Here is a 13602-nt window from a genome sequence, read left to right on the forward strand (position 1 = left end):
ACATCCATCCATCTATCCATTTTCTATACCCACTTTATTCCTAATTAGGGTCATGGGGATCTGCTGGAGCCTATCCCAGCACACACTGGGCGAAAGGCAGGGGTACACCCTGGACAGGTCACCAGTCCATCACAGGATCAGACAACCACACACACACACACTCCTATGGGCAATTTAGAATGACCAACCTAATGTACATGTTTTTGGACTGTGGGAGGAAACCGGAGTACCCGGAGTAAACCCATGCAGGCATGGGGAGAACAAAACTCCACACAGAAAGACCCCTGTCTGTTCGAACCCTGGATTAGAGCCCCGGACCTTCTTGCTGTGAGGCTAGGATAAAAGGATATTCTTGTCTTATTGATCTCTCTTCAGTCCCTCCAGGATTTTGATGATTTTGTGATGGCAGAATCAAGAAATGCTGTGATATAACACTAATCACAAGTTGGATCCCTCGTCCTGAGTCATTCCAGATGTGTCTCATTGCTAGGAGTTTAAAAAGAATTATCCTGTGCATGTGATTTTAGCCATTTTTCCTCAAGAAAGCACAAACATCTCGAGCAGTTTTGGTCAACAATCACAAAAAGGCACTGATTAGCATCTAGTGTAGTGCTTTTGTGTTTATATACTACACAAGAGAGCATCTGAAATCCTGCAGGAATGTATGTTGTAGATTGGTATAAGGCATAACATTTATTCCAAGAGCCTCAGAAAAGCACATATCATGAAGCTGGTGTTAAAATCTACCACTGATCCACACAGGAAAATGAATTTCCACAAACATTTTTTGTAGCTGCTAGCTACAGCTCTCCATCGCTGGCTAACGGATGAACGGATAAAGACGAGGCTATGAAAGCAGAGATTGTATAAAAGCTGATACTTTTCTTTCTTTCATCTCATCTGTCATTCCTTTATGAGTTTCATTAACACGCAGCACGATCGAACGGAGTCTGAAAGGCTGTTAAATTAAATCCCATGGCTGAAGACGCAGCTATAATGACACATGCGGACAGGTTTGCATCTCATTGGACTTTTGAGACAGATGTGAATGCCAGGTGTGAATAGGGTGGAAATATATATATATAATAAAATGTAATCTCCTAATTGTTTTTTCATTGTGAGAACAACCTGTTGGTAAAATTATTCCGTTTTTATCACCCTGTCAGCTGAAAGAGGAAAGGAGTGAGAGAGAAAAGTACACAGAGTTGCTGAGAGAAAAATACGACGTTGTTTTGGTTTGAGTCCTGAGAGAAGGCGGCGGTCAAGCAGAACCCGAGACAAGCTCTGGAGTCAGGAACTAGATCAGATAGTTGTTCAGGATTAAATAAAGGTCAGTGCTGAGGTAGTTTTTCAGTCACGCTCTAAAGAGTAAGCTTCAAATCATGAGAACGCAAACAATCCGAGAAACCTAGCGTGATAGTGCAGTAAAAAAATTCAATGATGATCTTTGATGGTCTTCTAAACTGCAGAGTAAGTGCCCCGGTCTCTGACCGTCACCGGCGGTCAGTTCTCAGGGCGCTGGCGTGGACATCACAGATGTCGAACCACTGCTGCTGCACCTCTCGAGCAGGCAGCAGGCTGTTGTAGGGCAGCGAGCGCTTCATCCTGCGCTCCCTCCTTCCCACCACCCTCCAGTAGGAGGCGCCCTTTATCAAGAAGAGGGTGTTGTGCGTGTACGAGAAATACGCAGCGTCCAGGTTACTCGCGGGATGGTCGCCCGGGGTCAGGGCGGGAAACAACTCTGTGATTTTCTGAGGAGATTTAGGGGCCAGCTTGTTAGCTTGGACGCTGAACCTATAAACCTGGGGGAAGATTGATGTGATTTAAATATAATATGTATTTTGTGAGGCAGTGATGTGAAGGATTATAATTCTCTGTCTTACCATGGAACCTCTAAAGAAGTAGATGTGAGCGTCTCTCCTGTCGTAGTAGGCCGTGTCGACGGGGCTGGGCACGCCGGGGAAGCCCTCGGAGATGAGACGAGGGTAACGTCGTCCGTCTGCGTCTTCAGAAAAGACCTGATCGTTCTCGCTGTCGTATTTCCAATACTGAGCTCCTGCACCACAACACATCCGTTCATTCCATCCAACACTATCATGTTATAATAAAAACAAAAACAGAGATCGTATTCTAACGTATAAGAACACTGTCACACTTGGTTTCCGAGTTACCTTTGAAGAAATACACGGCGTCCGTCTCACGGCTCCACACGTGCACGTAGGCATCCACTCCGGAAGACGGGAGTCCGTGCCAACCCACCTGCACAGAGACGGGATCTCCGTAACGGGTTCTGTTGCTGCGGTTCTCGTAGAGCCAGTACCAACCGTTCCGCATGAAGTAGGTGTTAAATCGCACCACCACTTCACCGTACGCCGTTCTCTCCTTTCTGATCCAATCGAACACAGTGCTGAAGCGACCCCCGCATCCTCCTGAGAGCGGAGGAACAGAAGGAAGCAGAAAGACTGAGCACAGACACCAAGCTGAGAACCCTGATTATATTTAGATTTAATCGTTTGGTAAATGCTTTCATCCAAAAGCAGCAGAACTTCATTGAGCAGATCATGGGCTGTGCTGATGGTAGAAAAAACCTTCCTCAATCTGCATTAGTTTGTCGATCGTGCAAATCTACCTGTCAAACATCAGACTGTAGATCAAGATGTGTTCAGCATCATCTCAGAAAAATTCATACAAACCGCCAAGTTTTCAATCACAGAGTGACGTCAATCCTACACAGCACTGAGTGGCACCTGTACTCTTGTTTCCCAGTTCTTGACAGAAAATGACAGACTTTATTTACAAGCTATTAGAGCATTCTTTATAGCTGAGTTTTACTTTCAGGAGCTGAAAATGATCAGCAACATGAGGGCCAGTCAGCGGTAATAGGCCATGTCTCCTTAACTGGGGCTTCAGGGGACATCGGCCACATCTATTTAAGTTGGGCTAAATGGAAAATAGGCCACGCCTCCTTAACTGGGGCTGAATGGGACATAGGCCGTGCCTCCTTAACTGGGGCTGAATGAAACATAGGCCACACTTCCTTAAATGGGGCTGAATGGAATCTAAGCCACACCTCCTTAAATGGGGCTGAATGGAATCTAAGCCACACCTCCTTAACTAGGGCTAAATGGAACATAGGCCACATCTATTTAAGTAGGGCTGAACGGAACATAGGCCACGCCTCCTTAACTAGGGCTAACTGGAACATAGGCCACGCCTTCTTAACTGGGGCTGAATAGAACATAGGCCACACCTCCTTAACTGATGCGTTCCTCAATCTGCATCAGTTTGTCAGTCGTGTAAATCTAAGTGTCAAACATTGTCTCTGAAAAATTTATACCCATGGCTAACAACGAAGTAAGTTTATTCCCAGAGTGATGTCAATCCTACACAGCACTGAGTGGCACCTGTACTCTTGTTTCCCAGTTCCTGATAGAAAATGACAGACTTTATTTATAAGCCATTAGAGCACTTTTTATGGCTGAGTTTTACTTTCAGGAGCTGAAAACGATCAGCAACATGAGGGCCAGTCAGCGGTAATGAACCTCCCAAAACGCGACCCATTATAGCGCTGATGGATGTGACAGCAGCTGCTCTGCTGGGAGTCGCTTGGGCAGAACGTGATGTTTCACGCTTGCCTTTTCTGCAGCAAAGCGATCATTATCCTTAATGAATTGTCATCTGGAGAGACTTATAATCACAATCTGTCAGACACTTTACAGCTGATTCATAATTGATGTACAGATTGACTGATTGATTGATTGATTGATTGATAGATAGATAGATAGATAGATAGATAGATAGATAGATAGATAGATAGATAGATAGATAGATAGATAGAATTTGGAAACAAAATAGCTAGCTAAAAATGAGTTAGCTTTGAGTTTTTACTATCATATCCGTTCTTAAAACAGCTTCCAAAGCTACACCTATCACGCTAATACCACCGTACTGGACAGCGTGAACTTTGCTAACTGGCTGCGTATCATCGTATACAATAGCATTGTAATGCATTTTGGGACTTTGAGTCGTGCATTTGCACAAAAATCTCGACACCATGATGCTAGATGTCCCTGCAAAATGGTGAGTGAAGAAGAAAATCTTGCTAGCAATAACGACATCCGCTAGTAATCAGTCAGAGCAGCACACAACCGCTACACAGAGGAATAACAAAAACCCATCACTAGGCTTCTGTTAAATACTGATAAACTGGATAAGGTGTGAATGAGCTGTGTCTATTGCTCACACACACACCTCTACTTCAGGTCACACTCCAGTACACAGTCATTTGTACTCACCGTAGAGGTTCTGAATGGCCTTCCTGTCGAGCCAGTCGAGCTCAAAGCCGTCGTCCTGGGGTCGATAGCTGGGCTGCATGATGGATCCTGAGCGGTAAATGTGAGGAAGACCCAGCACGTGGCCGATCTCATGCACAGCTACCTGCAAAATATCAGGCAAAAATTCAATAAAAGCCCTGCAAATATTAGAGATTTTTGTGTCATTAGTGAAGGACTCTTTTTTTCGTTTTGTTCCCATCTGTTTCTCATTTCTTACGCTCATGCTCAGGTTATAACCTGCACTGTGTGTGAACTCCTGTGTAGAAACTACAGAAAAAAGTAACGTGAATTTCACTGGAGTACAGTGTGATCCTGTGAAAATCACCTTATATTAATTTAAAATTAGATTTTAAAACATAACAAACGCTTCACAGGGATTAAATGGCTCATAGACCACACCTGATACATTACTGGGAATTTTGGATGACTAGGCCACACCCATTTCATAGAGGGTGAATGGCACATATGCCACACCTCCTTAACAGCAATTTAATGGAACATAAACCATGTCTTGTTCAGTGAGCTTAGTGTCACATAGGCCTCCTCCAACAGGCCACGCCTCCTTAACTGGGGCTGAATGGAACATAGGCCACACCTCCTTAACTGGGGCTGAATGGAACATAGGCCACACCTCCTTAACTGGGGCTGAATGGAACATAGGCCACACCTCCTTAACTGGGGCTGAATGGAACATAGGCCACACTTTCTTCCCTGAGGCTTATAGGCCACACCTTCTTCCCTGGGGCTGAATGCAATACAGGCCATGCCTTGCTAACTGGGACTGAATGCCACATAGGCCATACCTCCTTAACTGGGGCTGAAAGGCCACACCTTCTTCCTTCGGGCTGAATGCAACATAGGCCACGCCTTGTTCCCTGAAGCTGAATGGAACTTAGACCACACCTCCTTAACTGGGGCTGAATGGAACCTAGGCCACACCTCCTTAACTGAGGCTAAACGAAACACAGGCCATGCCACCTTACCTGGGGCTAAACAGAACATAGGCCATGCCACCTTAACTAGGGATGAATATAAGATAGGAGGTGTGGCCACACCTCTTTTCTTGGGTCTAAATGGAACATAAGCCACGTCTCCTTCTCTGGGGCTGAATGCAGCATAGGCCACGCCTCTTTGACTGGAGCTACATTTAAATTTAGTCTTACCTTAAGCAGGCTGATCCCATTCCCTGTGTTGGGGGCCGTGAAGTGTTCATCATCATCAAAATGGATGTCGCCCAGGAACCAGGCATGAGCAAACTCCCTTCCAGCACCATCAAAACTCTGAGAGCATCCGAAGTGTCGACCTTAGCGGGAGAGAACAATGCTGTGATCTACTGTACCTCCTCCTCCTCTGATGATGATATGATTATAAGTGTATGAAGTAAGCTGTTATTCCAGCATGGCAGACTCGACAGCTGCTATAGTACAGTAGAATAATGCTCTGACACCAATCTACAGTCGGCGTATTCAGAGATAACAATGCAGGTATTCAGTACATTCCTGTTTAATCATATTTCAGTAATGAGCTCTGTCCCTGAACAAAGGGAGGATAATTAGTGAAATGAAATCAGGTTGAAACTAAACCCTGTAGACATCTTTAAAACACTCATCTGAACGTATAGTGAGCTCTACAGAATACTACAGTATATATACGGACTGGATTAACACAGCGCTTACTAAAATTACCTCAGACTTTTCATTATTTTAGCATTCCCAAATTTCATCAGATAATAGCTGTGGCACTTTGCTCAAATATTTAAAGAAATATTTCTTTCAATGCTACTGTGATGCAATGCTACAATTATGCAAACGATTTCAATTGATTTAGAAATATTAAAGTACTTCAGGCTACAAGATATTCACACATATATAAATCTGATACCTGCTCATATTTCTGCTTCTGCTTTTGTGTAAAAGAAATATTTCACCCAGCCATGTAAATGTTGCTAATAATTAATAAAAGCTGCAAGACACCAGCTAGAATTATGCAAATGAGGCCATGCTAATAGTCCCTGCTGCTTCATTAATAGCCTCGTTAGGATGTTAATTTGCCCTCTCGTCTTCAGTTCGGGTCAAAGTGACCCATTTTAATTCTGTTAAAATGATTTTTTCCACACGACTCTTTTTTTGTATTGTGTAATGAACGTGAACAATGTGTTTTAATTGGTGTACTCATTTGCATACGGAGACGATGTTCAGTTCGTTGTGATCCGTTAGAGGCTCTGTTTTCAGCGGTGTTCTTTCAGCTAAAACGTGTAACATTCCTGGGAAATAAATAAAATCCCTTGCAGACAGAACAAAGGTCCAGCGGCTAGCATGACTAAACAGTAGCTTATAATTACGTTAAACCATCTACAGTTAGCTTACATTTGTAAGTAAGGTGTGAGAACACGTGTAGAATAAACCCGCTGATTTTTTATTAACTAGCCAAAAAGGAATCAATTTATTCTTTCAATCAAATCTGACCAGAGCAAGTCAAATAAAATGAAAATCTACTTTGACTTTCTTAGCATCTCTAGTGCTGTAGCTTGTCTCAATCCTAATGATTGTTAATCATCATGTAATTAAAATAAATGCATGTGATGGACTGTAACAGAAGATCTGCTCCAAAAGCAAGGTCTGCATTTGGACCCTGGTCTGCTAGTTGGTGACCCCTGGTTTTAAATTGTGACTAAAAAATTTATTTTTTTTTTACTAGCGCTAAAAATCAACTCATGAAATAACACGCATCAGTCTCCACTGAAATATCAGAAATATACATTTGTGCTGCTGTAAAAAGATTCATCCTGGGTTAATACACCAGACCACAGTGAAGAAGAGTAACACCTGTCCCGAAGCCCAGTCTGATGTCGATCTCGTCCGGTGATGAATGCAGATCCTCGACGAACTGCAGAGGTGAGACTTCGCTCCACATCCTAAAGGCCAGCCTGAAGATGTGGCGCTGCTCCTCCACCGAGAGCTGGCTGCTGTAACCTTCACCAATCAGTCTCCACGTCAGGACGTTCTTCGAGAACGCAGCATGGCCCCACAAAGCACTGGTGCTTCTTTTATTCCTATGTATGAGTGTCTGTAGGTGGTGCTGTTTTCTGTTTTCCGGCTCATCTTGGTCAGAGGTGTTGTTCTGAACTACGTCAGTGTTGTTACTCTGCACAGTCGCGGTGACATTGAAAGGCTCAGAGGATTCATTCAGGTCCTCTGCAGTGGTGCTGGTCTTCATGGTGTCACTCTGGTCCTCTTCTTTGTCAGGGACGCCACATCGTGGTTTGTTCATGGCCACTTTGGTGGCGTCGTCAAACACGCCTGTAACGGGTAAACCAGACACACGCTGGAACTCCAGCAGAGCGCTGATAAAGTGGGGCGACTCTGGGAGATGTTCGGTGTATTCCGAGTGATACGAGGAAGTCCGATCCTGAACCGTGTCCTCGGAGAAGATGTCCGAATCGGTCAGAGTGTCAAAGTCGGGGCTTTGGGTGCTTTCCAAATTTACTGGTTTCATGAATCCATACTTGAACAGGAAGTGCTAAAGATGGAATGAAAGAACAGAAAACTCATTCTGTCAGTAAACGAAATAATTATATATTTGCATAAAAAGCAACACAAAATGGATCATACAAATTAAGCACACTGATCCGGAAAAAAGAAAACGTAATCTGTAGTACACAGCTTCAAACCAACATGGGTCATCAACACATAATATGTATAGATAAATACAAATCTGTATAGATCTTCCAGAACGAATCTATGAGGCTTCAGAAGTCTGCACAGAAACAGATCCAGGTTAGATAGAAGGAGGCCCTGAGTGGACAAAGACAACCTCTGGATGGTCAGAAGAAGGACAGGCTTAAGAGAAGTAGTAGTCCAGGTTGGAAAGAAGAAATGGTGGAGACCACCACCAGGATGGATGCAGAACCCTAAGTGGATACCAGTAAAAAAAAACAAAAAAAAAACGGCACAAGGTCGTGAGGAACGTGGAGTCCATCCCAAAATATGGGGCACAGTTGCACACACACTCACACCCGTTCATACACTACAGATAATTTAGAGATGGCAATCAGATACAAGGTCTTTGGACCAGAGGAGGAGAAGGGAGTATCTAGAGGAAGCCCACAGAAACCTGGGAGATCTTACAAACTTCATGCGAACAGGGTGGGAATCGATCCCTGATGAGGCATGAGGCAAACCACTGAGCCACCATTTCTCTGTCAGACGAAAGATCTGTAAATTTTTGTAGGAACTAAATAAAGTTATTTGTTTAGAATTGGGAAGGTTTACTCTGTAACAATAATGTGTAGAAGTTTCTAGATGGTCGCAGTAGAACAGTGTACAGGTGTTCCTCTTCCTCACCTGAGCAGTGTCGGTATCGGTGACCAGCTCGGCCAGGTGAGAGGAGGACATCTCTACATCCGAGTGATCCCGACTGTGGAAGAGTTTCTCCGAGACACCGGAGCCCATGACCGCCATGAAGACAAAAACAATCATCTGTGATGGCATCACTGATGTTACCACGTGTTTTTAAAAACGGTAAACGATCTAATAACGTGGCGTTTCTGACATTTAAATAAGCTCCAGGAACCCGAGACGAGTTTTAGTCGTTAAAATCAGACACGATGTGGAGTCAGTGGTGAACATTCAACAGTGAAGCGGCGGCCATTAGAGCAGCCTTTATATAGGCACCGGGTGTCACGCGCGTCCTCTTTGAAGTTCGTTTAAAAGAAATTCAAACAGTAACGGTCATAACGCCTCAGGCTAACGGCTTGGTGTGAAGACTGTAATAACTGGTATTTTTTATTGTTTAACTCGAATAAACTTTGATATAATCGAGTATATAACGAAACATTTCTCGAAAAACAAATCACCGTAACCCTTCCATATGGGCATAAAACCACAAACCGCACTTTAATCTTTGTTTTCTTTTCTTTCTCTTTTTAAATCTTTACCGCGAGCGCCACGCGCCTCACACCTACCTGTGAGCGCACCTGCGCGTGCACGTGCCACTCGGTTTTTATTGGGAGAGGAAAGCCAGCTGCACTGACTCAAAGAAAACAAACACGTTTTTATTATTATGGCTTTATTCCTCTTTTTTGTCAGGTGAATTCACCTTCCCAACATCTTTTACCGTAAAAGGCAGGTGTGTGAAGGTCGGGGGCAAAATTTTCTAAATCTAAATAAAATAATATATAGCAAGTCGATTGTCTTTTTTGTTCAAATGTACAAATGACCACTGATGTACACAAAGTTTGGTCATTTTATTGACACAATATTCACGTGAAAGCATACTGGACCCAATCTGCACGGACATTCCCTGTTTAAGTTAAGTTGTATTTATTTGTCACGTATACATTACTGCACAGTGAAATTCTGGCTTCGCCTATCCCATCCTTGAGGGTTGGGGTCAGAGCACAGGGTCAGCCATGACGCAGTGCCCCTGGAGCAGGGGGGTGGGAGCCTTGCTCAAGGGCCCAACGGTGGCAGCTTGAACCCTTCCGGTCAACGACCCAGAGCCTTAACCACTTGAGCTACCACTGCCCCAAAATATTAGAAATAAAAGTAGAAATATTTAAAATTGTATTTCGAATCAAATGAATCATCTCTCTCTCTACAGATATCACTTTATAAACGTAAGTCCACACTTTTACCCTCAATGCCAACAGCAGGCTCTATAAACATGCTAATACAGCAGCTAGTCTAATACCGCTAATATTAGCTAATCTATCTTACCTCAAGAGAACTAGCTTACACTTTTTTACAAGTCAGATTTTAGTTTTGATTTTTATATAGATAGTGGCTTTGTTTAATATTTAAGGTCAATTACAATCAGGGTTATATTCATCAATACTAATTTCTACAGCAAAATAGTTAGCTACAGTAGATGGTTTTTCTTTCTGTATCAATAACTTCATGAGAAAGAAAATGATGATTATTTACAGCAGATATAACGCACCTCAGGACATGAATTTATTCGTCTAGTAGACATTAAACGTATTTATAAACATTGAAAAATGATAATGTGCCAGAGAAATAAATGTGCTATGCCGATTATTTCCCTATAACACCACCCCCTGTTGTGTTTTATTCCTTACTTGGCATGTCCGGTCATTCTCACAGCTTCGTCCAAGCAAGAAAAACATACAGTGTGGAAGTATAAACTGTCCTTTATTTATATTTTATATCTCAGACAGAACTTAGAACAGAGCTGTAACCCAGAGACTCATTACAGTGCATCAAATACTCAAGATGCGATGATGATAAACATTCCTTGGATGGACGCGGCACGGGATATCAACAGTAATCAATTCTAATAATATTTATTAATGTATTTAACTATTTTTTCTTTCATCTTAAATTATACATCAATCAATATTGTACATTGAGTACGTTCAATATTCCAGTATTTGGTAACATTAATGAAATGATGATGTGTGTTCACACTAGCTTAGCGGAACATGATTAGTTAATGTTGTCGCGATCTTTCTTGACTTTAAAGTGCCTCAAATATGCCTGATAATTCTATAAAATACATTTAACCTACATTCCACTATAGTGAACAGAATAATATGTCATGTTGCGCTACAACCTCGACGTTTAATATTATAGCATTTATATATATTATAGCATTTATATACATATAGTCTTTTAGCTTTGCATGTGATGGCTCAGGTGTCTGGACGGATGGACAGAGGCTGGGGTCAGAGGTCGTCGTTTAGGCTGTGTGTGATGGCTGCGGCCAGGTGCTGAGGTGTGGGTTTCTGAGCCGAGCAGGTGACGCCCACTCCGGCTTCCTGTAGAGCATCGGCTGTGGTGGGGCCGATAGCGGCAAACTACAACACACACACAATCTTACAATCCATATGTTATTATATCTAAATTATATACAGTAAAATCCAGTTTAATAACACTCTAATCCAGTGTAAATGTTTATGTTAAAGACTTAAAGAACAAATGATTCATTAATGATTCAATAATGATTCAATAAATGATCCATAAATGATTCACTTTAAATGAAACGATTTATAATGTAAAATGTAAACTTATTGGAGCATTCAGCAAAAACAACAACAATTCCTGATGTTTTAATATGTGCAAATTCTTATTATTTTCAACATAACTCATAAATTTTAAGGTTCTTTTAAAGATTTTATAGATTCTTTTGATTCAAAGATTCAAATGTGTACAGAAACTCAAGCACAGAACCCCGATCCTAATGTTGATTATTTTCCTATAACAGCATGTCCTGGTGTGTTATACAGTAATCCCCCGCTATACTGCAGTTCATTTATCACGGTCCCGGTATATCTCGGATTATTTATTTGGAATTGTTTGAATTTGTGAATTGTTTTTATATTGAAATAAGGTAATTTATTAATAAAAATATAATTATTGATTACAAAATATAAACATTAATTGAAAATGAAGTGAAATGTTAATAAGAACACGTAGTGTTGTTTAGGAAAGCGCGGTGCGGGGATGCTGAAAATCAAATACAGCACGGCTAGAGGAACGAGTCTGACCAATCGGAATGCCCTATTCATTTAATCACGGTTGTGACTGGCTGCTGGGTCTGCGTGCAGTTGGGGAAAGGGAAGCAGAATTCTCCAGCATCACAGTTCTTCACGTGTCACCTTCGTTTTGTTCTGTTTTTACTATTTTTCTCCAAGCCCTATTATGTCACCCAAACGCCCTGCAGTAAGGCTTCTGTCAAGGAACATACATACATACAGTTCTCACTATAAATGTGATATTTCTATGAATTTACCCCAAATCCATCACGCTATATCCTTGCAAATGTTGTCTGTGTGTTTAAAGAGTGTGGGAGGGTCATTTACGGCTTAAACCATAAAAAAATAAGCATTTGGGGGTGCTGTCCGTGTATCGCGGATTTTCAGTTATCGCGGGTGGTTTTGGATCGTAACCTCCGCCATAAATGGGGGATTACTGTATTCCTTTTACTCCAGAAAAATTTGTCTAAAGTATTAAGAAACAAGAAGCCATACCTTTTATGTGTAAGTTACAGCAGCCTCCTCATTTTGTTTTCTCTCTTTTCGAGTTTTGAACTATTCCGCTTGTTATAATACTGAGAAAGAAATCTCTGTTACTGTTACAAAGCTCTGACACTGGAATCTCCTTCTATATATGTAGAAGGACACCTAAAGAACACCAAAATAGACCTGGGGACACCTGAAGGACACCACAACAGAGCTGGGGACCCCTCCAGAACACCATAATAGACCTGGGGACCCATTTAGGACACCTTAAGAACACCTTAATGACAACAAAATAGACCTGGGGTCATCTTAAGGACACCTTAAGAATACCAAAACAGACCTGGGGACACCTTAAGAACAGCAAAATAGACCCAGAAACACCTTAAGGACACCAAAATAGACCCTCAAACAAGTGGTTACTATAGAAACGACAACACAGACTGAGCGTGTTAATATAAACCTGTTCCTGTCAGAGCTGCTGTTATAGAAACTGAAGCAACACCTTCTGACCAATCAGAATGCAGAACAGTGCTGTAGTAGGTGTGATTGGTGATGTCACCTTGATCTGGTCCAGATGTTCTCCAGCCAGCTTCTTTACCAGCTCCAGACAAAACTTCACTCCAGAAGGACTGAAGAAAGCGACGCTGGCTGGAACTCCCTGATAAACACACACACACACACACAAACACAAACAAACACACACACAAACACACACAAACACACACACACACACACACACGTTAAACACTCTGTATATTTTTAGATAGAAACCCTTATTGTTTCATGGACTTTAACTGCAGAAAATGAAGCACTTTAAAGTCCATGGTTTTTGGAACAATAAGTGTTTCAATGACTTACACAATCTCCGCCCTCTTCCATATGAGTAATCTCCACCCACTTATAGCGATTTTAGGAAAAGGGAACAGTGTACAGGAAGACGCAGACAAACACACAGACGAACCATGTTTACTGCTAACGAGCTGCTACTGTAGAGCAAGACTCTCCCAGGGGGCGGGGCTTATACATCACAGAGAGCATTTAAGCTGCAGGTTCTGAGTCTGAATGTTTCCTCACACCGTTTATGAATCATTGATTATATTCTCATGACTACTTTGAGATAAACTCTACCTGCAACATCACCTTCCATCTCCAGAGCATCCAGTGATGACCGGACAGAGTGAGGGACAGAGTTACATTGTAGTCACTGACCACTTACAGGTGGACAGCTGAATGATATGGCAGATTAAAGGGATGTGAGTGAACATCACCTGCTCTGTGAAGTAGGCT

The 13602-nt window shown here is 42.2% G+C and overlaps 1 protein-coding gene across 1 annotated transcript in view; it reads right to left on the reverse strand.

The window, feature by feature from the left end:
- Window positions 1-1047: 1047 nt before the first annotated feature.
- mmp21 (matrix metallopeptidase 21) overlaps window positions 1048-13602 on the reverse strand; it is an 18642-nt gene continuing 6087 nt past the window's right edge. Inside the window, exons 8-18 of the mRNA XM_058406323.1 lie at window positions 13584-13602; window positions 12875-12973; window positions 11021-11151; window positions 9298-9361; window positions 8678-8842; window positions 7160-7853; window positions 5498-5637; window positions 4296-4437; window positions 2172-2429; window positions 1884-2056; window positions 1048-1802 (exon numbers count right to left, since the gene is read on the reverse strand). The exon at window positions 13584-13602 is cut by the window's right edge and continues 67 nt beyond it. Of these exons, the coding sequence (XP_058262306.1) occupies window positions 1494-1802; window positions 1884-2056; window positions 2172-2429; window positions 4296-4437; window positions 5498-5637; window positions 7160-7853; window positions 8678-8842; window positions 9298-9361; window positions 11021-11151; window positions 12875-12973; window positions 13584-13602 (2194 nt within the window). The 3' untranslated portion in view covers window positions 1048-1493. The remainder of the gene's footprint in view (window positions 1803-1883; window positions 2057-2171; window positions 2430-4295; window positions 4438-5497; window positions 5638-7159; window positions 7854-8677; window positions 8843-9297; window positions 9362-11020; window positions 11152-12874; window positions 12974-13583) is intronic.

This window comes from Hemibagrus wyckioides, linkage group LG13 (genome assembly GCF_019097595.1).
Source record: "Hemibagrus wyckioides isolate EC202008001 linkage group LG13, SWU_Hwy_1.0, whole genome shotgun sequence".
Taxonomy (NCBI): Eukaryota; Metazoa; Chordata; class Actinopteri; order Siluriformes; family Bagridae; genus Hemibagrus; species Hemibagrus wyckioides.